General features: G+C 38.8%; 9 protein-coding genes and 3 non-coding genes across 17 annotated transcripts; 6 read left to right on the top strand and 6 right to left on the bottom strand.

Moving 5' to 3' along the window:
• The first annotated feature begins 725 nt into the window (after positions 1–725).
• Positions 726–1,596, top strand: LOC108819342 (protein E6). The gene has a single exon (XM_018592355.2). It carries the CDS (start codon positions 796–798, stop codon positions 1,453–1,455), a length of 660 nt encoding a protein of 219 aa, XP_018447857.1. The 5' UTR covers positions 726–795; the 3' UTR covers positions 1,456–1,596.
• Positions 1,597–2,770: 1,174 nt separating this feature from the next.
• LOC108818893 (zinc finger CCCH domain-containing protein 2) lies at positions 2,771–4,372 on the bottom strand. The gene has a single exon (XM_018591843.2). The coding sequence runs from the start codon at positions 4,272–4,274 to the stop codon at positions 3,072–3,074; it is 1,203 nt and encodes a 400-aa protein (XP_018447345.1). The 5' UTR covers positions 4,275–4,372; the 3' UTR covers positions 2,771–3,071.
• A 2,602-nt stretch (positions 4,373–6,974) lies between these two features.
• On the top strand, positions 6,975–7,057 carry LOC130499291 (small nucleolar RNA R32/R81/Z41). The gene has a single exon (XR_008938170.1). It is a non-coding gene; the product is annotated as a small nucleolar RNA R32/R81/Z41 (small nucleolar RNA).
• A 96-nt stretch (positions 7,058–7,153) lies between these two features.
• On the top strand, positions 7,154–7,243 carry LOC130499290 (small nucleolar RNA snoR31/Z110/Z27). Its single transcript, XR_008938169.1, has one exon. It is a non-coding gene; the product is annotated as a small nucleolar RNA snoR31/Z110/Z27 (small nucleolar RNA).
• A 707-nt stretch (positions 7,244–7,950) lies between these two features.
• Positions 7,951–9,721, bottom strand: LOC108818891 (protochlorophyllide reductase C, chloroplastic). 2 transcript variants are annotated; one of them, XM_018591840.2, is made up of 5 exons: positions 9,563–9,721; positions 9,377–9,475; positions 8,751–9,288; positions 8,320–8,675; positions 7,951–8,238 (listed from the first exon to the last, which is right to left on the bottom strand). In XM_018591840.2, exons 1-5 carry the CDS (start codon positions 9,617–9,619, stop codon positions 8,083–8,085), a joined length of 1,206 nt encoding a protein of 401 aa, XP_018447342.1. In that variant the 5' UTR covers positions 9,620–9,721; the 3' UTR covers positions 7,951–8,082. The 2 variants fall into 2 exon arrangements, with proteins under 2 accessions (XP_018447342.1, XP_018447343.1); XM_018591841.2 differs by having other exon boundaries at positions 8,751–9,282.
• A 368-nt stretch (positions 9,722–10,089) lies between these two features.
• Positions 10,090–12,564, top strand: LOC108818894 (uncharacterized). 2 transcript variants are annotated; one of them, XM_018591844.2, is made up of 10 exons: positions 10,090–10,272; positions 10,779–10,859; positions 11,055–11,172; positions 11,263–11,331; positions 11,486–11,601; positions 11,673–11,727; positions 11,823–11,946; positions 12,025–12,072; positions 12,167–12,261; positions 12,346–12,564. In XM_018591844.2, exons 2-10 carry the CDS (start codon positions 10,789–10,791, stop codon positions 12,445–12,447), a joined length of 798 nt encoding a protein of 265 aa, XP_018447346.1. In that variant the 5' UTR covers positions 10,090–10,272; positions 10,779–10,788; the 3' UTR covers positions 12,448–12,564. The 2 variants fall into 2 exon arrangements, with proteins under 2 accessions (XP_018447346.1, XP_056849024.1); XM_056993044.1 differs by lacking the exon at positions 10,090–10,272 and having other exon boundaries at positions 10,749–10,859.
• A 544-nt stretch (positions 12,565–13,108) lies between these two features.
• LOC108822670 (uncharacterized) lies at positions 13,109–15,065 on the bottom strand. The gene is made up of 5 exons (XM_018595809.2): positions 14,572–15,065; positions 14,265–14,491; positions 13,886–14,066; positions 13,630–13,807; positions 13,109–13,554 (listed from the first exon to the last, which is right to left on the bottom strand). The coding sequence occupies exons 1-5, from the start codon at positions 14,662–14,664 to the stop codon at positions 13,301–13,303; spliced, it is 933 nt and encodes a 310-aa protein (XP_018451311.1). The 5' UTR covers positions 14,665–15,065; the 3' UTR covers positions 13,109–13,300.
• A 122-nt stretch (positions 15,066–15,187) lies between these two features.
• Positions 15,188–15,944, bottom strand: LOC108822671 (photosystem II repair protein PSB27-H1, chloroplastic). Its single transcript, XM_018595810.2, has one exon. It carries the CDS (start codon positions 15,853–15,855, stop codon positions 15,325–15,327), a length of 531 nt encoding a protein of 176 aa, XP_018451312.1. The 5' UTR covers positions 15,856–15,944; the 3' UTR covers positions 15,188–15,324.
• A 22-nt stretch (positions 15,945–15,966) lies between these two features.
• On the top strand, positions 15,967–18,886 carry LOC108822668 (probable protein phosphatase 2C 1). 2 transcript variants are annotated; one of them, XM_018595808.2, is made up of 6 exons: positions 15,967–16,108; positions 16,898–17,350; positions 17,435–17,743; positions 17,814–17,931; positions 18,023–18,246; positions 18,334–18,886. In XM_018595808.2, the coding sequence occupies exons 2-6, from the start codon at positions 17,117–17,119 to the stop codon at positions 18,766–18,768; spliced, it is 1,320 nt and encodes a 439-aa protein (XP_018451310.1). In that variant the 5' UTR covers positions 15,967–16,108; positions 16,898–17,116; the 3' UTR covers positions 18,769–18,886. The 2 variants fall into 2 exon arrangements, with proteins under 2 accessions (XP_018451310.1, XP_056849053.1); XM_056993073.1 differs by lacking the exon at positions 15,967–16,108 and having other exon boundaries at positions 16,847–17,350.
• A 106-nt stretch (positions 18,887–18,992) lies between these two features.
• Positions 18,993–19,064, bottom strand: TRNAQ-CUG (transfer RNA glutamine (anticodon CUG)). The gene has a single exon. It is a non-coding gene; the product is annotated as a tRNA-Gln (tRNA).
• A 528-nt stretch (positions 19,065–19,592) lies between these two features.
• On the bottom strand, positions 19,593–23,818 carry LOC108818696 (pentatricopeptide repeat-containing protein At1g03540). 3 transcript variants are annotated; one of them, XM_056993070.1, is made up of 3 exons: positions 21,059–23,818; positions 20,502–20,670; positions 19,593–20,349 (listed from the first exon to the last, which is right to left on the bottom strand). In XM_056993070.1, exon 1 carries the CDS (start codon positions 23,742–23,744, stop codon positions 21,930–21,932), a length of 1,815 nt encoding a protein of 604 aa, XP_056849050.1. In that variant the 5' UTR covers positions 23,745–23,818; the 3' UTR covers positions 19,593–20,349; positions 20,502–20,670; positions 21,059–21,929. The 3 variants fall into 3 exon arrangements, with proteins under 3 accessions (XP_056849050.1, XP_056849051.1, XP_056849052.1); XM_056993071.1 differs by having other exon boundaries at positions 20,502–20,667; XM_056993072.1 differs by lacking the exons at positions 19,593–20,349; positions 20,502–20,670 and adding an exon at positions 20,826–20,961.
• LOC108818695 (secretory carrier-associated membrane protein 2) lies at positions 19,903–21,667 on the top strand. Its single transcript, XM_056993074.1, is given in 11 exon segments — positions 19,903–19,956; positions 20,047–20,151; positions 20,248–20,310; positions 20,406–20,439; positions 20,523–20,688; positions 20,690–20,790; positions 20,875–20,968; positions 21,068–21,113; positions 21,221–21,288; positions 21,383–21,431; positions 21,515–21,667. Coding segments are annotated over 11 exon segments (933 nt in total).
• Positions 23,819–23,845: the final 27 nt, after the last annotated feature.

The following is a 23,845-nucleotide window of genomic DNA, read 5'->3' as shown; positions in this document are numbered from 1 at the left end:
TACATTTAACAAAAGAATATGTAATCTCAATATATAGATACATTTATTAAAGTTATGTCCCCACAAACGTTGAAAATACAAGTTGATAGTTTCCGACGATCACGGGACAACAAAAGTAGTGAGAGCTTCGATTTCACACTAAGCAATCGTTGAGATAAAATGAAAAAAAAAAACTTGAGGACACATTGTCACATGCCCCCCTAAAGTCTCCAAATTTAACGGTAAATGCCTAGACATTCCCTTATTTCAGAATTGGACCCACGCCCATTCTTAGTCATTGCTTTCTCTCTTTAATGTCTACTGAACTATCACACTCCATCATTTTTAGAGCAATATTGATAGTGATAAAAAAAAGGAAGAGCAATATAGATATATAGGCTTTTGACATTATTATTTAGACTTTGCTACCACAAATCACGATCTAATTCTAAACTTCAATTTCAACTAACTCAACTACCAAAATAGTGAATAGAAAAGTCAAAAGGCATGTATAAATAAATAAATAAAATACTCATGGCATGGTGTTGTTTTCTTAGGTTCTTTTCTCCTTTTGACCAATCAACTTTAGATTACACATCTAACAAATGCAAACATATTCATTCGATTTATGCAAATTAAGAACTACTCGCCGCGAATGACTGAATGTCCCTCCTCAATCCTCGCATGTTTGGTCGGCCCTTTAACTACTTTGCTAATTCTATTTATACATAAACTCACTAACACACCAAAACACACATCTCAATTCTCAACCACTGAAATCTCTTTCAGACTCTCCTCTTTTTTTCTGTTCTCTTGATGGCTTCATTTGCTGTTAAGTCAGCTTTTTGTTTCCTTATTGCTGTTTTTGGCTTCATTGGGAACAATGTTGAAGCTAGAGAAGGTAAGTTCTTCTTTAGCAAGTTCACTCACTTAGATCGTTCTAGTAACAAAGAGGTAGCTCTAGCCCCAGCTCCTGCTCCGGGCCCAGCACAAGCCAATGGAAGACTCGGTGACGGGCCTTTCGGGCCAGGTTCCGGTATGATTCCTCAAACCAAAGAGTCATGGCCGGTTTCAACAACGACCACAGACCAAGAGTTCGAGAAATTGATGGCTACAATTGACCAAGAAAAGAGTAACAACCAATTACCTGAGGAGTTTGAGGAGGAAGAAGAGTCCCAAGAAGATCTTAGTGAGCAAAAGGACGAGAAGTACAACAATAATGGATACACTTACACTACCAACAATTATAACGATAATAGAAGAGGTTACGGTAATGAAGAAGAGAGACAAGGTATGAGCGATACAAGGTTCATGGAGAACGGTAAGTACTTTTACGACACAAGAGGTAGGAGTTCCGAATATACTCCTAGTCGCAGGTATGAGAGTGCTCGAGGAAATGATCATCCCAACGAGTTTGAAACTATGGAGGAATACTACAAGAGCTTGGAAAGTGGTAAAGAGGAGTTCGAGCCTTGAAAAGAATATAAACTTTCTTTTTTATTTGAGATACCAAAGAAGTTTTTGAGTTAAGTGTGAAATCTCAGTTTACTTGTCTTTTATGAGATGTGAAACCTACCAATTACTTTAAAGTTATACAATATCAGAAGTTATGAGTTATGCTTAAGTATATTTATTTCAGTGCCCGTAAATATCTTTGATCCAAGAAACCGCACGAATTTGTGAACTGATCTTAATCCACTGGAACTAGATAAAATTTTGAATTTTTTTTTTCATTTTCTGAAAATTTAAACAATTAAATAAACCACTGCAGCAGAGAGACATGCACAAAGGAATTCACTATAAATTTACAGGTACAGCGACCAGTTCATGCTCGAGTCATCTGTCTCTTAGACCTTAACTTAGCTCCTCAGCGCATGCTCGTCACAATGATACTCCTCCCACTCAAAACTTATTCAAATCGAAATTTATTATAGTTGTCTTATCAACTAATGCATCAATGGCAATACATGGTTATACATATTATGTTGTATTTGTGTCATTCATCTCTGTATGATTTATGTTATAATGTAACGACTATAGTCCACAATTGGAGTATTATACATATGTTTATCCCATACATGCATGTATTTGTTGTCACATATAGTATAATGTTAATGGACACGTCTTAGTGTGTACAATTGTACATCTGTCAATCACATACACATGCCTCCTATGAAAACTAACTGATTTCGTGGGGTGTCCAAAAAAGAACTAACAGAGAACATATTAGGGATTTTTGAAGACAATAAAGAATATGATCAAATCGTTTTCTAATCTCCTTTTGGAACTGTGCACAAACTTATATTCTTGTCGACAGTCGACAGACAAAAAGAACAATAACACGTTCCAAGGTGAGAGATGAATAATTCGAGAGTGCAAATGTATCTTAACATATATGATCATTACTCATGAACAAAACACGTTTCATGATGAGATGAACATTTTCGAGAGTAATATATCATTGTTTTAGCAAAAGAGTGATAGAATATATACCCGCTTTCTCTAACATCATCATATTTTTCTAGTTAAGCATGAATCTGAAACATGATATGTTTATAAACGTTCTTTAAACGTCCTTACACGTCCTGTATAAGTAATCGAAAAAAAAGTAATCTACTTTCTTTCCTTCTCAATGTATTAGCTTATCATCAAAATCTATCCGTCAAATGGTAGTTGGTACATAGTCCGAATCAACTGTTAGCGATCTAACGGAAATGAATATACAGTGAAACGAAAATATATATGAAATGGTGAAACATTACACAATCGGCAGAACATGTAATATATATACACACTGAAACGAAAATATATATGAAATGGTGAAACATTACATAATCGACAGAACATATATAGTATTACAAGATCATACATATTATTGGGTAAAAATCCACTAGAAAGAGAATCTTAAAAATAAACGACAATACACAAGACTTCTTGATTAGCCTCCGTGGAAATCTGTAAAACAATAAAATCTTTATAACAAATTGTAAAGACCATCTCTCCTCCATATGCATATTGACCAAACAGTTTGACCACCGATTATTTTCCACCATGATCAGTATTCACCAATCATCCACCATCCACCGTTTTAACTAGGTCAAGAGATCATTCACCCATCCAAGATCAGGATCACCACAAGACCCATCCTCAAAGCTAGTCTTGTCCCTCACTGCCGCCATAGTCTTGATATCATTCATTTCTCTCCGGCGAGGAGTGAAATCACGGCCGAATAAGTTCGCCCTCGGCGAGTTGGTTAGGTAGCTTGGAGTGGACGGCGAGAGCGAGTTAGTAAGGTAACTTGGAGTGGAAGGCGAGAGCGAGAATTGCAAAGGACTACTCTGTTGTTGCTGGATATGGAGACGCGGATTGTTCAAACCGCAGGATGAGGCAAACGCCGCAGCCGCAGAAACAGGTGTGGTAACCGGCGAAGAGGAACTCACATGCAATGCTTCCGCTAGGTTAATCGTGTCCAACGAGTTCACAAGCTCGTTTAAAACATCCTCATAGTTAACCGACCCAGCGGCTGCTGCAGCAGAAACAGCTTCTGAAACAGCAGAAGCGGCGCGGTTCCTCAGCCGCGAGAAGGCAGCAGCTTTGTGAGCCGGAGACAGAGGAGGGGACAAGGACGGAGATCGAGAAAGATGAGATAAATTACCCAAGAGAGTGCTCGTCGGAGAGCTGCTACAAAACATGCAACAAGGGTTCTTCGCAGCCGGAGAAGCCGAGGCCGAGACGCAGCCGGAAACGTTCTCCGGTGGAAGAACCCTAAGCTGACGTGGCGAATGAGCAAAGAAACAGACTTTTCTTTTACAGTGTTTACCGTCTTTACAAGCTTCAGTACGGTAACGAATAGGATGGAGCCAACACTCGAAGACTCCATGAGCAAACTCACAGTCGTCTCCACGGCTACAATCACCGTCACGACGAAACTCAGGACAAACCTCAGCTGAGTACTGATACCTACGAGGATCACGACGGCGAGCTTTCTCTCCGGGATGAGCAAAAGGACAGTCAGTCCAATCGTGGCTCCGGCTACGGGTGCATCGTCGGATCTTGAACTCGAAGATACGGAAATGTTCGCTCGCGTAAGGATCATCGGTGTCGGAATCATAACAATACTCTTTAGTCTCCTTGTTGGTGTCTTCGTTGTCTTCTTCGTGTTCAGATGTGACCATCTTGTTGTTCCAGTTGTGTTTGCGCGGCGAAGAACGAGGGGAAGACTCAGCAGGAAAAGACTTGGAAGCCAAAAGAAGCTTTCGTGGTGGAATATCCACCGTTGGTCTCACCACGTCCATGATTAATAATATTAAGTCTCTGTGTTTTTCTTGTTTGTGTGTTTTGGTTTGAGAGATGGGCGTAAGATGAGAACCTAGATGATATTGGATGTGGTCTATATATGGGAGTTTGAGTATAGATACAGACATGAGAATAGGTTTTAAAATAAACATATATTAATATTGTAATGATAAGAAGACAAAGTTTGAAGGGATAAAGTGTAAGAGGGTATGGGGAGAGGAGTCGTGGCAAGAGAAGAGAAGAGGGTTTCATGCAAAGAAGCAGGAGCTGCCTTTCTCTCCTTGCTTCTGACCTAACACATGTGACTATGTTTAGTCTCCTCTTCTCTCTCCCTTATCAATATCTATTAACTATGTTTTCCTTTGTTAAATTTGTTTTTCTTCGTAAAATTAATAAGTACAAAAACGACTAAACTCATTGCATTAATCATTAATTTCATTGTAATACATAAAAGTGAGGATATTTAATTATTAGTTTTGAAAATACGTCCGTAGCTGCCATGAAAATTACGCAGTACAAAACCTAATAAGAAGACCGATCAACTGAATGAGAAAATAGATGAAACACAACTACCTGATATAGAAACATTAAACTTGGCTCACCTTCTGTATTGTAAAATCAACCACGTTTCAAGAACACCAAAGCAACGAAAATATATGTTATAAACAACTTTTAAAACCATACACAAAAGTTTTAACTTTCTAAGAAGAAATCATCATATCAGTTTCAAAAAAAAAAAAAAAGAAAAGAAGAAATCATCATAACTCAGCTGGATATATAACAGTATTTAAAATTTACTAAGAATAACTTTTTAGGTTTTAGGCTGTTGGCTGCATCGGGATAGTTTAGTAATAGGTGGACTTCGGGTAAATATGAGTTCGAATCAATCTACGACACTAATTTTATGTAACCATGGATAAGGTCATGTTTTAAAACTCATTTGCATATCTGATTTTTTTTTTGCTGCATTTCTATTTATGTGCTGTATTTCTATTTACGGAATTTGTTTTAGTCTTTTCATAAATTTGATCCCCCAAATTAATCATTTTTTTACGTCAGTCAAGTACTTTTTGTAAGACATGTCTTTTTCTTATAATTTATGTTACATATTGCATGGTTGATTAACGGTATAAATATATATACGTGATTGATTAACCATACGAACCAAGTTAAAAATGAGGTACTTTGATTAATGTACATGATAGAATAAAGAAATCGTCTAATTATTTTTATATAGTATTATACTATACAATTTTAGAGGGTTGATGTACATCGAATCTAATAAGACTTTGCTACACATTCAGGAAGGATCAAAGGAAACGACAAGATTATATACAAGTCCAAATACAAAAGATGTTTCAGAAAATACGTATTTCTATTTCGTACGCCACTTATCAGCTGACTATACATGTTCAATATAATATAACTACTTTATATTTCTCAAATTTCTATAGTATTATCAAAAAGGGCCGAATGCATGTGTATATACAAGTGTCACGTTTTGGATTGGTTGCGTGGCCCTGATGGAAGCAAATACATTTTTGATTTCCTACATTCATCATGGCCTCAGCTCATAAACTAATAATTTTGATAAAATTTATAACTTTCACGTCTAAAGTTTAAAGAACATATAAGCCAAGGCCGAAATAAAACGAATAAAAATGAAGCGGTAATTTACAATAAAGTACAAACGACAAATAAAATAAGAACAAAACAACTTAGTTACAAAATAACAGTTAAAAACAATAGTAATAATAATATTGTTTTTGGGTAAATTCAATGTTTTTGGACTGGTATTCTAATCATGTAATGGTCTCTCCGTTGTCTAGCTTGGAGGTATTGTCTATGTCCGTACGTACGTCATTGTTCTGCAAAATCTAGAGCTTCTCAATTCGGTGCTTAATCAATAGGGAAACTATCCTAATTATCATCATCATCATCATCATCATCATCATTATGAGCTTCGGATGTATCATGTTCCATGTTTCTGCAGTTCCTCCTCCTTCTTGAGACATGAAGAACACGACATTCACAAATCACAATGCTGGAAACATTATTTTTATTGCACTTTTGTGTCTGTAAGCAGGCTTGAGGGTCTCAGCCATCAAAACCAGTTTTAAGATTCAAGGCACAGAGAAGATGGACAGTTTGGCCTATATACGTACAGTTTTGTTTGGTATTCCTTCTGATGATATGTAAGAAGTAAGAACACATACATGTGTGTCTACATCTTATTTAATTAGCCAAATCTACACACCGTCTGAATTTATTCGAAGTAGCTTCTCTCAGTCAAATGTAGAAGCTGACAATACCCATAACTCATCTATTTAAACTCCAATGTCACTATGCCTTTAAGAAAATTTAGATCCGACTTGCTGTTCTATTACATAAAATGATAAAATCGGAAACGCTTACGCGGGTCGTTTAGTAACGGCCCAAATCGACCCAAAGCCCAAATCATACTCTTGTCCTAACATTCTTTAGTGTTTCTAGTACTTTATACTTCGGCCCATATAGTACTTTTGGTCCTAACATGTGTTTTAGGTTTAGGCTTTCTTTTTTCGTCTCCTATATATGGTCTCTAGTTCACATCGCCGAGATAAGACGCCAATCTTCTATTCATCATCATTGAACTGTCTTGTTCTCTCTATTATTTTCGTTTTTATATTTTTCATTATTTTCGTTTCCAAAACGTGTTTTGAAGAAAATGATGAAAGTTGTATATCGGTGATTCATATGATCGATAAAAATTTCAACTCGCTACGTTCTTTCTGATTCTTACCAGTTCCTTGAAAGTTCGTTTTTAATGGTTTTCCTATGAATTCATTTTCATGGAAAATTCATTATGTGTTTTTTTGATATTAAAACATTGCATAAACTGGAGAAGTGATGAGAAATCAGATAATATCTTAGGACACCTTCTGACACATTATTGTGTATGAGAATGACATCTATTTCTGATCTTCAGTTTTAATTTTCTCTTTTCCTTCGTTTTCAATCAGATTAATATTTTTCAATCAAATTTATCTCACTTTATCTTTTATTAGATTGGTTGTCGACATAGTTACTTGTCCAAGTTATTTGAATAAGATTGAAATAGATTCTAGTTTAAGTTGCCCAAAGCAGCAATGAGGTTGTGTTTCTTTGGTTAGTAGCATTATCACAATTTCTCCATAACCAGGACAATTATCAAACATTCAATTATGTACTCTCCAATTTAAAAGACAAGCTCTGTTTTGTTACATGGTTTGCTCATGTCATCTACTGTATAAACCAACTATATGATCCACCAGATCCTATAAGCGTTATTGTTGAAGCTCGTATGATCACAAGAGAAGTGTTTGGATTGCTGTTTAAGGTTCTTTTGAAAGAAGGCAAAGCTGTTGCTGCGTTGTGTGCTGTTTTTGTGTCACTTTGTTTAATCAGAAAGGACTTTGGTTCTATTTAAAGGTGTTTTGATCTTAGAGATTTCTGGGAACTTTGTTCTTATCAAATGTATATGTGTACTCTTTAGTGATTATATATAACAGGAGATGTTTAAACCTCATGTGTGACTGTTTGTTTCGGACTCCCTTTGTTTTCTTGATGACAATTTTCTTATTGTTGTAGCAACGACTTTATACTAAACTCTTTAGTTGCTTGCTTGGCAAGTTAAAGTATTCATGTTGATTAGTATGCACATACAAACTTCTCCTTCCTTGACAAACCTCAAAAACTTCATTCACAATGATTTGATCAGATCTGTAATAATCTTATGGAGTTTATGGTACACGTCACAGAAGTCTGTAATCTAAAAGTATGTTTGCATCAAGCCAAACCAACAAGCTTCTCGCTAACCTCCCATAGTTTCTTGGCCTTCTCGGCATCACTAGCTTCTTTAGACAGCTGATTCTCAAACGAAGACGAGTTGTTGTTCCAGCTCCAATACACCCCTGACTTCCCTAGACTCGGATCACTCACCACCTACACCCAAAATCACAGAGTATCAAATCAACAATCTCTCTACAGCATATTACAGTCAATATGGTTTTACAAAGACTGGACCTGTGCTAGTCTTTTCCCAGCTTCCTCTTCAGATACATAACCTTTGGTGATATACTTCTGAAAAGGCGGGAAGAGAAGCCTGAACAGGGGTATGTGTTCTCTGAACAACCCTGTTGTAGCGATGCAACCAGGATAAAGAGAAGCAAACGTGACTCCTGTTTCCTCGTGGTAACGTCTGTGAAGCTCCTGCATCGTCAGCATATTGCACACTTTGCTGTCTTTGTAAGCTTTGGCTCCATCGTACTCTCCTCCATCTATCATCGAACTGTTCTGCCCGTTCAAACCTGACGCTAAGCCTCTCAGGTCGCCAAGGTTTGCCTTGGGCGGCACATTCCCAGCCAAAGTGTTTGTGTTTCCTACAAGAAGAACATAGAAAACAATTAATTTTCTGAAACTAGAAATTAGACTCGTTTTGACTATTTATTAATTACCTGTTATAGATCCTACGATGATCATACGTTTTGACGGATAATCAGATTTTTTGAGGTCATCAAGAAGCAACCTCGAAAGAAGGAAATGACCGAGATGGTTGGTTCCAACGCTGAGCTCAAACCCTTCGGCTGTAAAGGAAGGTTCTTTAGCCGTTGGTTGGTAAACCGCAGCGTTGCAGACAAGAACATCTAACGGCCGTTCTGTTCTCCTGTAGTTATCAACGAACTGCTTCACGCTCTCGAGGGAAGCGAGATCGAGATGCATCACCGTGTAATCTTCTTTGGACATTCCTACGGATTTAGCTGCTTTCTCGGCTTTGAGAAAGTTCCTGCACGCCATTATCACGTGCCATTTCCCCGTGTCTGCTAAAGCCTTGGCTGTTGCTAAACCTAAACCAGAGGAAGCTCCCGTGACCACTGCGGTGCCTTTTCTCTGAGTTTTCTTTTGCTCCGGCGAGGCCTCGTTCGCTGGCGGCGTTGCTGTAACTGTCTGTGCACGAATGCTAGTGGAAAACCGCGGACTTTGTCTTCTCTGCTCCTGCAACGGAACAGAGTAAAACTCAGGACGTTCTCAATAAATTACTCTGTTTTTGAGAATTATGTATAAGGAGTTGATTGATAATTACCTTTATGGTTAACCGGTTTGAGATCTTGTCGGCTCTAAGGCTGTTGGAAAATGAAAAACTAGTTACGGTCGTCTCCTTCGGAGAAGCAACGAATCTACCCTGCAAAATCAACCATGGGCATTTGAGGTGAAGTTCTTTAGATGATTCTTCATTTTATTGAAAATGGTAAATGTGAAAACATAATACCTCTTTGTGGATTGAAACGGTGGAAGGAAGAAGCGAATAGGCAGCCTGAAGAGCCATGAATGTGCGGAGCTGATGAAGTTGCTAGTAGAGTTCAGTACCTTCGACGTTGTTCGATTTGAGGGGAGGAGACAAAAGATAAGGTAGTATTCGGTTAGTGCCACGTGGCTAAAAAGCTTTTCTCCCGACCAATCAGAAGATCACTAATCTTCTTCTGAGTTCTGAGTGATAATCTATCCTTTGCTTGTTATTATTAGGCCTGGAATGGGCTTTACTGTCATTAACTAACTGATTTGATCACCGTTGATTGCTCAAATGTAAACGATCTGGACGGTCCAAATGTATCTAACAATAATCTGGTGGAATAGAGAAGAAGGCGGCAACTTAACGGTCAATGTAGAGATTTGGAGAGATGAAACAGAAAAAGAAAAAAAAAATACATCTGTTGCAATTCCTAATAGTTGCATAATTCCAATGAATAATTCCATTTTTGCCTCTATTTTCTTTTTCTTTCTCTTCTATTTTCTTCCTCCTCCTTTGTTGTCACCGTGTCTAGACCATCTCCTCCATTGTCTTGTACTCTTGTTCTTATATGTCTCTTCGACTTTTTGATCAATCATATTAATTTGTTCAAAAGATGGTTAAATTTGATTTGGTTATCATTGTTTGCAAATGATGTTTTGCATTGTCAAGTTCCAATCGTTTCACAAAAGGTAATGTAAACAAAACCCCCTTTGGTTGCGCATATTGTGTTAGGTACATCTTCTATAGAGAAACCTTTTGTATCCAATTATACCAAAATCTTGACTAAGTGAATATGTAAATGATGTTGATGAATAGAACATGAATTAATTTATAATCGTTATTTTTCTAGACAATTTTATATTCTTAGTTTTAAACAAATCGTTTGTTCATCTAATTTTCTTTGAATATTTGTGTCCCTCTCATGACCTTCAGGAAGCATAGGCAATATGCTTTCCTTCTTGTTTGTGTCTTCACCAATTAATCTTCTCTTTGTCAATCTTGAATTTCATTACACTGTTCTTGTTTATTCCAATGTTTTTTTCATTCTTCATTTTACGTAAACAATGTCACTTTGGTTGTAACTTGTAAATAATTAAGCTCAGTCAAACGTTCTGTTCTTTCCAAGTTTTTTTTCTTTAAATAATGTTTACTGCTAATGTTAAACGCAACCACATGTGTTTGAAAATATGTGCAGGTAGAGGAGGATGAAGCGTGGGAAAGGCGAGAAAAAAGGAACAAAGAGCCGAGATGGCAGTGGTCAAGTTGTTCCACTCACGTAATAGCTCATTTAGCTAAATATACGTTTTACTCATAATATATTGCTAGAGATCAGGGGGTATTATGAAACACGTTTAATTATATGAATATATATATGTGTGAGCGATTAGTTTATTAGTTATGTCATGATTTTTTTTTTAGTCATGTAATGATTAATTATACCTATCAGCTCATATGTATATAAATGTTTCAGTGAGCCGGTGGTTATTCCTACACCTACGGTTGGAACAAGATCATGGATAGGAGGGCTCTTCACACGCTCCAGTAGACGTCAAGACAAGTCAGTCGACTACACTTTGTCTCCGCTTCAGGTTAGCATATATAGTTACCAAGTTTCATATACCTCTCCATATATATAAGATTAATTACATCAGATATTTTGGATTTGTAATCAATCATAGGAGGAAAGACTGCAGAGGCTGCAAGATCGTTTGCTTGTACCTTTTGACGAGTCAAGTCCTGACCATCAGGTAGGTGAATTTTAGCTTATTCTTATGATGTTTAACGGTAATTAAAGGGATACTGACCTTCATGTTTTAAAAAAAATTCATAAAAAAAATTAAAGGGATACTGATCATGCTATAAACATTTGTGTGATGCATTTTGTATGATTAATGGCGGCAGGAATCACTTAAAGCATTGTGGAATGTCGCATTTCCGAATGTTAATCTCACAGGCTTAGTAACAGAACAATGGAAAGAAATGGGATGGCAAGGTCCCAATCCATCTACCGATTTCAGGTAAATTAGTGAGGTGTATACAAAAAAAAAGTATAAACATCTTAAGGGCTAACTAACATTTTGTTTTGAAGGGGTTGTGGATTTATTGGTTTAGAGAATTTGCTATTTTCTGCAAGAACTTATCCGGTAATTACTCATAAAAATGTTCATATCTAGCTTCTGTTTTCTCATTTTACTCCTTTGCTCCTACAAAACATGAATATGTATATGAAAATGTGAAGGTTTGTTTCCGGAGGCTATTATTGAAACAAAGAGGCGACAGGGCAAAGTGGGAGTACCCTTTTGCGGTGGCCGGAATTAACATCTCCTTTATGCTGATCCAAATGCTCGATTTACAAAACACTCGTATGTTTCTTGATTCGTTACCATTTTATTTACCATGTTACTACAAAATTTCTAAATGATTGTTTTGTTATTGTGCAGCAAAGCCGAAATGTACACCAGGAATGAATTTTCTCAAACTCTTAGAAGGTAAACAAAGTATCTAGTTAATACAATCTGATTCTGAAAAAGTATATGTAAGCGTTGAATAATCAAGAACTATATCTAAAAACAAATTTTACAGAAGACGAGAATGCATTTGATGTACTATATTGTATAGCTTTCGCAATGATGGATGCTCAATGGCTTGCGATGCACGCTTCTTACATGGAATTCAACGTATGTATTTCTCTCTAATTCTTGAAGATTGATACTTGTGTGCTTATAATATAATATGTTAATGTGTTTGTATGTGTATATCAGGAAGTATTACAGGCGACTAGGAATCAGCTAGAGCGAGAGCTTTCATTGGACGATATTCATCGGATTCAAGATCTTCCTGCTTACAATCTCTTGTTCCAATAGAATTTGTTTTATGTAGTTTGATTTCAATTTACCTGTGGTGTACATTAACTGAACTTATGAACGTAAAGAAATGATAATCCCTGAACTAAACAAAAAAAGTTAGAAAGTGTGATATATCACACGGTACAAACATCCATATGATGCATCCTTGTTTTTGAACATCGATTATGATGATGGTGTGGAAGTAAATTAAAGAGTGAACGTGGAATCTCTTGACATTTGAAAAGTCAGTTTGATTATGACCTATTGTATATTCCTATATGGAATAAAAATAAGATAAGGTGCTTACGTTTGCTTTGAGATTCGACAAATGCAAGTTTGAACTTATCCTCTACTCTAATAACAAAGCACAAGGGATCACTTTTTGAAAACCTAACGTGAAGGATAAGATTCCTTACCAGTTACAACCACATTTCCACGATTCCAAATTTCCAATTTAAATTATTATCCAAAAGCTACCGAACTTTAATGATAATATAACTATGATTTTCTTTTTGATGCCAACTAAATCACTAACATCTTTTCAGAATGTTGTTTAAGAATTTAAATATTATAAAATGTTGTTTGATAATCTTCACGTGGTTTTTGGTTGCAGTCATCTGATTTCTCTATGCAAAATTAGTACATAATTTTAAAGAACCAAATGTTGGTTATAGAGACGTCATAAAAACTTAAAGTAAATACGTTATGTTTCTCGCTGTGTCTAGAGAGAGTGTTATAAAAACTTACAAGAAACAATATACTCTGTTTGAACAAGGCAACAAACTCTATATACGGACATATACTTGTCAGAACGCTATTCTAAACCAAAGCAAGGATTTAGACTTTATAATGAGGAAAGAAACGAACATAGTTAGCCACGATAAGTCATAGAAGACATAGTGCAGAAGTAGTTGAAGTCATGATGTTGAACCCTAAGCTGTTTTAGCCACGAATCCGCAACGCTATAGAGCGAAACCAATCTCTCTTGGTCATCCTGGTGGTCATGCGAGAGCCAAACATTGCCCTGCATCTTGTAAGTAGCCATCCCAAATGGGGGCAATGTTATGTCTTCTCCTTCCTTTCGCATCCTCTCTCTATCACCACCGTTCTCTTCCAGTTCCATATCTGCAAATATTACAAGGGATTAAACACCAGTGTGATTTCACAGAGTTTACTAGAGGGGAGGGAGAATGTGGAGACCTTGGAAAGAAGAAGAAAGGGTGTGGTAAGTGAGGAAACAAGTGGACAAGTCTTTAATGGTTCTTCCCATCGGTATATGATAAATAGGGTACCAAGCAACAGACATCCAGCTCGCTGGTGAAAGATCCACGCTTCTCAACGACATCAAACCAGGATATCTCCGCGATAACTCATTGATCTAAAAGCATATCATCTTTCAAGTGTCAAACCTAGCTCAATGAAACCAAGGAGGGAAAGAAACAAGGAGTATACATACCTTGTCCATGAGAGGAACTCTGGTATAAGGAGACGTTATCTCAAAGTATTGGAGATAAAGGTAACCCAAACGATCATTGAGGAGGTTGTTGTTCTCAAGTCCTTCCTCAGAGACACTCTCATCGCTACTTGACTCGCTAAAGGGATACCTACCATCGGATTCCCCATCTTCAGACTCTTCCCTAATTAACAACCAACACCAAATTCAATAAAAAAGAAGACTTATTCTTTCTGAGGAACAACAAGTAAAACACATGAGAATAATCATTGCTATGCTTAACGAGAAACCACAATCTATTCGCAAACTTCATCCTTAAACAATGATCAACCAAAAATAATCATCAGAAAGTAATAAAAGAATTCAAATTCAGGATTCGAACCTTAAGCGGATCAAGGAAGAATGAGAGGTGAAAATCTGGATTGCAGAGAGATAAGGAACATAGTATTGCACAAGAGATTCTCCATTGGTTAAATGAATAGGAACAGTAGCACCATAAGCGCTCCATTCATGGTAGCAATCCCAAAGATCACTCAACCTGAAAAACTCAACTTTTTCTCTCTCCCGCGGTGAATGCCACAATCCATTCAGGCTTCTACTAATCTCCCCCTGCGATAATTAACAAATCATCAGGTGATTTACATTTGACAACTGAAACGTAAGCTAAAAAAAAAAAAAAAAAAACAAACCTTGGGGAGAGATTGGGGTGGCACTAATGGTGTCGTGCAATGAAGAAATCGATCAAGGTTCGATTTTTTGGCTGGCCCTTTACCATTCGCCATGATCCTCGACAGAGAGAGAAAGATAGGTTTCTTCTTCTTCAATGGCAAGCGAGAGAGTATTCTGAGCTTTGACGTGTTGAAGACTGAATTTAATGAACAAGCAAAACAAAAAAGGCAAAAAGTAATGGAAGAGAAAATTCGATTCTCTTAAAAGAAATGTCTGAAGAAGAGCGATCACAATCGAGGAGGCCACAATGTGTAAACGAATATTGTTTCTTAGTTTTGTTTTGTTTTGTTTCTAGGTGTGATTCTCTGTGGAAGTTTTTGAAGCCACGCGTCGAGATCTCTTTATTTTGAGGAAGGAACAAAAAGAGTTACACGGAGGAGAAGGTGAAAAGGTTAAAAGCATAAAATGAGGAGGGACAGGTAGGTAGAAATTTTCTGAACTTTGGTTGAATGAAGGAGAGAGAATTTTTCGGGAAAAGTCAAAAGTTTCTCTCGGTAAACCGGAAGTGACAAAAAAAAAAACAATTGCTTTACTGGCGACGACCGTTAAATGTTCCTTCAAAATAATAACTAACGGTTTTTTTTTTAATTAGAAAATGGAATCCTTTATTATGAAATGATAATTAAGTACATAACTCGATAGGCATTTTTGGAAAATTTAAATTCTATCAACGAGAAATGGAGAAGTAGAAAGAAGAAACTGTTCTGTAAATTTTATCTTCCTCTAGAGAGAGCTTTCTCAGCAGTCTCCATCTCTTCGAGAATCCTCGCCTTCCTCTTCGCCGGTATCGGAGCCGTCGGTCCAAAGCTCACGTAATGTCCCGACACCGCATTCAACGCCGCGTACATATCCCTGAACGACGCTTTCCCCAGCAGCGCCTTCTCTTTCCTGTACTTTGCCACCCACGAGTTCGACGCCTCTCTCAGCTCCGCCACCGTATCCGCCACGTTCGGATCCGTCCTCTCCATCGACAGCGTCGTCCGGACTTTCGAGATCACCGCCGACGTATCTTTCACGTACTCTTCGTCTTCCGCTGCAGAAGCCGGCGACGGAGCTACGAACGGAATAATTGTCTGCGTTAGGATTAGAGTTGATGCGGCGGTTAATGAGAGGAAATCGCGGCGAAGGAAGGTGTGGCGAAGTGGAGGAGGAGATACGGAGGCGGTGATGATGGTCGGTTTATGCGACGGAGGAGGAGGATTGGGTTTGAGAAGAGTAGCTGTCGTCGCTGAAGCTGAAGCCATTGTCGGGACTCGGAGAAAGATGTAAGGGAGAGAGAGAGAGAGAGTGAAGAGGAGTTTTTGTGTGTTTAGCAACGAAGAAAGAAGAAAATGTTTTAGCCTTTTAGGGGTGTTGGATATATGACGCGTGTCCCCTATCTTCTTCTTATCCACAGATTGTAAGGTTTTTGAAGACGAGACATGGAAGATCTGAGTCCAGGCAACAGTTGAGTCTCTCTGATGTGATGTTTCTGTGGGTCCCACTGCCCATGTCAAGGTTTGGGCTCTCATTTGTTAACATACCCCCCCTAATGTTTAAATTAGTTAGTTGAAGCCTATACACTTGTATTAATTAATTGAAGCCAATAAGTTTACACTGGATTGGATAACTAAAAGCCAATTCATTTGAATAGTCAATTTAAGCCCACAAGTTTAGATTAGATAGCTGAAGCTAATAGTCTAACCCCACCCGGTGAGTCACTCATTTGCGTGGTCTACGTGTTACTCTGGTAAAAATTTTGTGGGAATCTGCATTAGCAGTTTTTATTTCTCACAGAGCAAATGTAAATAAAAAAAATTTATGATTCAAGGGTGTAACGGTATGAGGAATGAACAATGTAGTAGATGATTAAGTAAAGATTCTAACCCCATGATTCTTGAAATATTGTTCCCTCTCTCTCTCGTCTTTATTTATTTCTTTTTTGTTTGGTTTGGGTTCGAAATACTTGCATTGAAACTCGTTTTTTTTTTTTGGAAAACTCTGTTCATCTGGATTAATGTGCCTGCAACACATTTTGGAAAACTCTATGTTCTTGGTTTGTATGCCTTATATTTTGATTTCTTACTTGGCTTAACTTATTACATAGGGTTAGTGAATTTGAACAATAAGAAGAGTCTCAAGGCTGGTCCAATGACAAACAATTAGGTCAGACTGTTTTGTAATATACTAGTATTATATTGCAAAGATCACATGCTGTGGTTTTCTTCTTTATGACTTTTTGTTGGTGTCTGCTTTTCTCTTTTGGATCTTTGCAATAAAACAATTTTCCTGCAATGTTTTTCTCAGCTCACGCACGGACCAAGATTCGAAGAAAAGGGTTTTGCACACGAATTATATTTTATTCAGAAATGAAGAAACCTGTGTGAGAAAGCTCTTTGGTTTGACCAAATGAAGCATTTACATTTGAGGGTATAAAAAAATAGGAGGAGTCAGTCTTTTCGTCTTTTCTTTTACAATCAATCTCTCTGCGATCAGATTTGCACATCGTCTGCTTGCATTGACCAAATGGGAGGTTGTGTGTCCAAGAGCAACGTAGAGCCAAAGTATCGTCCCAGTCTCGGGATGGGATGCTGTGGTAGCAAAATGGGGAGGAGAACGCTTTCAGGCCGCATCGTTTCACTCCATGACTTGGTTTCTATTCCCAATCGGATCACCAACAGCGGAAACAGCAAGAGTTGTTGCATTTTCACTCAACAGGGACGCAAAGGAGTCAATCAGGACGCCATGATCGTGTGGGAAGTAAGTTCCTTCTTCTCTTCTTCTTACTCAATCATGTTTATTTATGTGTCCCTCCCTCAGTAATTAAGGAGGAATTTGGTGTAGGATTTTATGTCGAAAGATATGACATTCTGCGGTGTTTTTGATGGACATGGTCCTAATGGTCACCTTGTTTCTCGTAAAGTGAGAGAATCGTTGCCTGTAAGGTTACTGTCTTTCATGCATTCAATCCAGTCTAAGCAAAAGGGATCCACTGACAAGGAAGAATCTAGAGAGGAGGAGGAGGATAAACTGAAGCTACTGTGGGAAGAAGCTTTCTTGAAATCATTCAATGCTATGGATAAGGAACTGCGTTCCCATCCTAATGTGGAATGCTTTTCCAGCGGTAGCACTGCTGTTACAATCATTAAACAGGTGTGATCTTTGACAAGAGAGCAACGATTCTAAGTATTGGTTTTGATTGCGTGTTTTGGTTGTGTTTCAGGGGTCACATCTGTTCATAGGAAACATAGGGGATTCTCGGGCAATACTTGGATCCAAAGACAGCAATGAATCCATGGTTGCGGTTCAGCTAACAGTTGACTTGAAGCCTGACTTACCAAGTATAAATGCATTAGGAACAACATTTTTGCCATGTTTACTTCCTTCTCTACTTATATCTTTTACTTTGTCTGATATTGTAATAAATGATAGGGGAAGCAGAGAGGATCAAGCAGTGTAAAGGTCGTGTGTTTGCGCTGGAAGACGAGCCAGAGGTGCCACGAGTATGGCTACCATTTGATAATGCTCCTGGACTAGCCATGGCTAGGGCGTTTGGTGATTTCTGTGTGAAAGACTACGGTGTCATTTCAATACCGGACTTCTCTCATCGTCTTCTTACAGATAGAGATCAGTTTATTGTCTTGGCCTCAGATGGAGTAAAGCCCCCCCTTAAAACTATGTTTTTCAGTTCTATGAGAATTGAGACTTTCTAGATGCTTATAAATAAGCTTTGTGTTGAATAGGTATGGGATGTGCTAAGCAACGAAGCAGTGGTTAAAGTCGTGGCAACAGCTACAAGCAGAGCATCAGCGGCTAGGCTAGTGGTGGATTCAGCTGCACGCGAATGGAAACTAAAGTACCCGACCTCGAAAATGGACGACTGTGCAGTTGTGTGTTTGTTTCTAGACGGGAGAATGGACTCAGAGTCATCAGATGACGAAGAACAAAGATCCTCTTCAGCAACAAGCGCAGTAGAGACAGACGAAAGCCAGAGAACAGAGCCGTGTCTTCAGAGAAACGCCACAGTCAGGTCATCATCATTAGAAAACAACAGTTGCGGTAATGTGAATGAAGAGAAGGAGAAAGTAACGGAAGGAGGAGAACAGAACTGGTCGGGACTAGAAGGCGTTACTAGAGTGAACTCACTTGTTCAGCTTCCGAGATTCTCTGTAGACTAAAACCCAAGACTTTGAGAACATGACTTTTGGTTGTTTTCAAGAATTTGATTTTTTGGTCCCAAGAAAAGAAAGTCTTATGGTTGTGCATCTATTCCAGCACTGGGAGATTCATAGTGCTCATCATTCCATAAACTGTAAATATCTTAGTTTTTTTTTTGTTTCTTTCCTCAAAAATGTGGAAAGTTGCATTTGTGAGGGATAAAATGTTGTGGCAACAAAAAAGAAGGTCCCACCGAGACTTGAACTCGGGTTACTGGATTCAGAGTCCAATGTCCTAACCGCTAGACCATGGGACCATTCGATATTCACTACACCAGGTAATCTCAAACGAAACATAATGTTCGAGTGCCATATGACAAGTGTCGATACTGCACCGGGCGATTTAGCTATGAAGCTAATGCATAGCAAAACTGGGATTGGTTATGAGATGATGGGTAGTGTTAAAGGCGTGCCAAGTTTAGAACTTTACTTTCTCTCAAACAAAAAAAAAGTTTAGAACTTACTTGAAAGATCTGATCCTGACTTTTAAGTCATTGGTGTGTGCTGGCTTTGTTTGTAACATGCTAACCTGAAACATTATAATAATGATTTAGACAATTAGTTTTGTGGGTGTCTTCTTCATCCATTGTATAGTTGAGCTAATGTAGTGATAAAACTAACAATAGAATGATCTGTCCTTGCCCAAAAAAAAAAAAAGAATGATCTGTTACATGCAAAGTTGACACAAAGCTGTTACATGCAAAGTTGTGACATGCCACTAACCGCAAAGTTCGGATTCAAACCTTTTATGTAGGTTTTTATGGTTAGTTATAAACTCACTGGTCGTTAAAAGTACACGTGTTCAATTCTTACCCGTTGATAACAGATTGAAGCTCTTACAAGTAAACCGAAGAAAATTTAGTAAACCGAACAAAGAAAACCAAATTGGTTACAAAACGAAGCGAGAAGCCTTTAAAATGCCTTGGATCTCTCTGGCGCGCACATATGTTGTTTGCTCTTTTCTCTGACTACAAAGTAGCCATTCATTGAAACCACTTTCTCCGCATTTTCGACTTCTGTCAACGACCCTCTCAATCTCCAAAACTCTTTCTTGGAATCCATTTCTTGATCTAGTAAAGACTAACAATCTCAAAGATGGCACGTCATGATCCTAATCCATTTGCTGATGAAGAGATCAATCCTTTTGCGGTAACCACCTCTGTTTCTTGAATCAATAATCATTGACTGATCTTTCTGCAATCTTCACCCTTTTGATCTCTGACTTTATAATGTTGGTAGAATTATACAAATGTTCCTCCTGCAAGCAACTCATATCTCAAGCCGCTTCCACCGGAACCTTATGACCGTGGTGCAACCGTTGATATCCCTTTGGATTCCGCCAAGGTACCAATACCTTCTGCACTTTGCCTTTCAGTTATTTGCTCAAAATCTGGTTAGAATGAAACGGCAGATCTCATTTTTCGCTGCTTTTGTTTGAAGGATCTTCGAGCTAGAGAGATGGAACTCCAGGCTAAAGAGAACGAGTTGAAGCGGAAAGAGCAGGTAATTTCTGGCTTCCATGTGACCTACAGCTCTCGAGACCTACATGTTCCATGTGAAATATATTGATCAGTCTTCTTATTGTTGTCATAATGCAGGAGCTTAAAAGAAGAGAAGATGCAATAGCTCGAAGTAGACAATCTTCTATATATGTGTAATGAGACTTTTAGGGTCCTTTTCTTTTGTTAGCTAACCTGATACGGTTGGTTTGGCAGCTGGAGTAGTCATTGAGGAAAAGAATTGGCCAGATTTTTTCCCTTTAATTCATCATGACATTCCAAATGAGATTCCGGTTCATTTACAGAAGATTCAATATGTCGCATTCACCACATTGTTAGGTAACGTAAAGGCGACCTTAGACTGCTGCAACAAGTCACAGATAAAAAAAAGTTAAAAGACTAAAACTATTTAACTATGCAGGATTAGTAGGATGTCTTTTGTGGAATTTTGTGGCAGTAACTGTGGCTTGGATCAAAGGAGAAGGTTTGCTAATTTCACTCAAAATGATCAGATTCTTATAACTATTTCCTCTAATCATGTTGACTCATCTGATTGTAATGTTATCAGGTCCCACTATATGGCTTATGTCAATCATCTACTTCATTGCTGGGGTCCCTGGGGCTTACGTCTTATGGTATCGTCCTCTTTACAGAGCTACCAGGTAAAAAATCTATAAGTAAATGCTAAAACTTGATCGGGAAAAGATCTCCTAGATATCAAATGAGTCATTAGAATAATGTGTACAACGTACCTATTGCAGAACTGATAGTGCCCTGAAGTTTGGAGCTTTTTTCTTCTTTTACGTGGTAAGATAAATCGTATCCCCAATGATAGATTTCTTCTGCATCAGAGTTCTTTCAGGAATCCATGAAAGAAATAAGTTTCCACGTTTACACTGTCTTGCACTTTTCAGTTTCACATTGCGTTCTGCGGCTTTGCTGCAGTTGCTCCACCAGTCATCTTTCAAGGGAAGTCTCTCACGTAAGAGTATTTTTTTTTCAATAAAGATGATAAGACCTTTTCAGCCTCTGATGAAGTCCCATCTGATTCCATGTATTGTTGGTTTTTTGGACAGAGGTTTCTTGCCGGCACTTGAGCTTCTTACTACTAATGCTGCGGTCGGGGTAAGTATTACTTATGCTCCTTTACAGACACTTAACTTCAGCCTGCTTGCAACAGTCTTACCAATCTTTTTTCTCCCTCGCAGATAATGTACTTCATTGGAGCGGGTTTCTTCTGCGTCGAAACACTTCTCAATATCTGGGTGATTCAGCAAGTATATGCATACTTCCGAGGGAGTGGCAAAGCTGCAGAGATGAAGCGCGAAGCTGCAAAGTCGACCTTGATGCGTGCACTTTGAAGACAACACTCCTCACTGGAGAAATGTATCAAATGGTGGCTTGAGATCAAAACTTGATTTCTCCAAACAGACCCCTTTTATCTGCAACGTTTAGCCTGGCAATTTATTTTGTTTGAATTACTTTGTAAAGACAAAATCGACTACATGGAGATCTCAAAGGCAAAAATTATGTTGTTTAGTTGTCAAAACTTTTGACTCGAAACCATTTCTTCATGAATGCTTCAAGCAAGATCCCTAGAAGGATAGTAGCCTTTAAAGTTTTCTAATGCGCATCAATCCAGCTCTGTCCAATAGTCTTTGTTACTCCTCTTCTCACCATCAACCTACGAATCTTGAGTGCATCACCATGGCGACCAATCGACTTGTACATGTTACTTAGAAGCACATAACTCATGTGGTACTTTGGTTCCAACTCCATCATTCTCTTTGCAATTCGTTCAGCAATAGCCAAGGCATCCGGATTTGCAGCACAAGGTCCAAGCAGAACACCCCACAGAGACGCATCGTCTCTACACTCTGCTCTCTCCAACATATTCTCTGCTTCTTCAAACAATCCTGCACGGCCTAGAAGGTCAATCATGCAACTGTAATGCTCAGTACCTGGTTTAATCCCGTAACTCTTAGTCATCATCGCAAAGTAGTTTCGTCCTTCCTCAACCAAACCCGTATGACTACATGCAGTGAGAACCGCGATAAAACTGATGTAGTCAGGCTTGATCCCCTTTTTGACCATATCATTGAAGAAGCCGACAGCTTCTTTACCTCTTCCATTCTGAGCCAGCGCAGATAGCATTGCATTCCACGTTATCATGTTCCTGATCGCCATCTTGGAGTACACACGAGTAGCAAAATCAACGCAACCAGATTTTCCATACAAGTCAACTAAAGCCGATTCCACAATCACATTATCACGACAGCCTCTCCTAACGTACTGGCCGTGAACCTCTTTCCCAAGTCTTACCGCCGCCAAACCAGCACAAGCCTTAAGTACAGTCCCGAAACAGTAGAGATCTTTCTCTTCCATTTCCCTGAACATCTCAACAACTCTCTCGTGCTCTCCGTTCTGACAGTATCCCCCGAGTAAAGCAGACCAAGATACAGTGTTCTTCTTTGACATCCCATTGAACACTTGCCTAGCTTCCCGCACCGATCCGCATTTACCATACATATCTAAAAGACTACTCTCCACAACTACATTGCTACTTATCCCATTCGTTATAAGCTTCCCGTGAATCTCTTTCCCTCGCTTCACCCTCCTCAGGTTACCACAAGCCGTCAAAACAGTTCCAAACGTAGACACATCAGGCACCAACCCTTTTCCCCTATTCCCCACGTAGAAAAGCCCCAAAGCTTCCTCGTACAAGTCGTTCTTAGAGTAAGCAGAGAGGACAGCCGTCCAACAAAAAACATCTGGTTCAGGCATTTCGTCGAACACACGGCGTGCATCAGCAGGTTCTTGATTCGCGCCATACATAAACGCTAACGTGCTAGAGATAACACGGTTCCATTCGAACCCACGAGTGATCACAACACAATGGAAGCACTTCCCTAGGACAACATCTCCGATCTCAGAACACGCCTTAACCGCCGCAGACAACGTAAACGCGTTCGGCTCCAAACCAAAACTCACCATCTCACCGAACACCTCAAGCGCCTTGACGTGTTCCTTACCTCTGACGTATCCGGACATCATCGAAGTCCACGAGATCGCGTCTTTCACGAACATCCCGTCGAAAACTCTCCGTGTCTCTCTCATATCAGAACCCAGTTTGAAGTACAGAGCGAGCAAGCTGTTCCCAACGTACCGGTCCGTCTCCAGACCGGATTTGACGACGTGAGCGTGAAACTGAATGCCGTGGGTAAAGGATAAGACTTTGGTGCATGTTTGCAGGAGGGAAGCGTAGAGATTCGGTTTTGCAGAGATCTCAAAAGAGTCTGATGTTTTTAGTATCCGAATAGCGTCCGCGAGGCGACCTGATTTACAGAGTTCAAGGATCCGAGACTGTTTAGTCGGAGAAGAAAGTGAGATTGACGGCGTAAGACATTGACTGAAATGGCGCTTCGGAATATAATTCATCGGAGATGCCACAATCACCGGTGAACAACAAATGTAGTATTCTCATTTACATTCTCTCACACGGAAATTGTGTAGGTGAAGTGGCATTGAAATTGTGTTCC

Source organism: Raphanus sativus, chromosome 8 (genome assembly GCF_000801105.2).
Source record: "Raphanus sativus cultivar WK10039 chromosome 8, ASM80110v3, whole genome shotgun sequence".
In the NCBI taxonomy this organism is placed as follows: Eukaryota; Viridiplantae; Streptophyta; class Magnoliopsida; order Brassicales; family Brassicaceae; genus Raphanus; species Raphanus sativus.
This window is presented reverse-complemented; position numbering and strand designations above follow the sequence as displayed.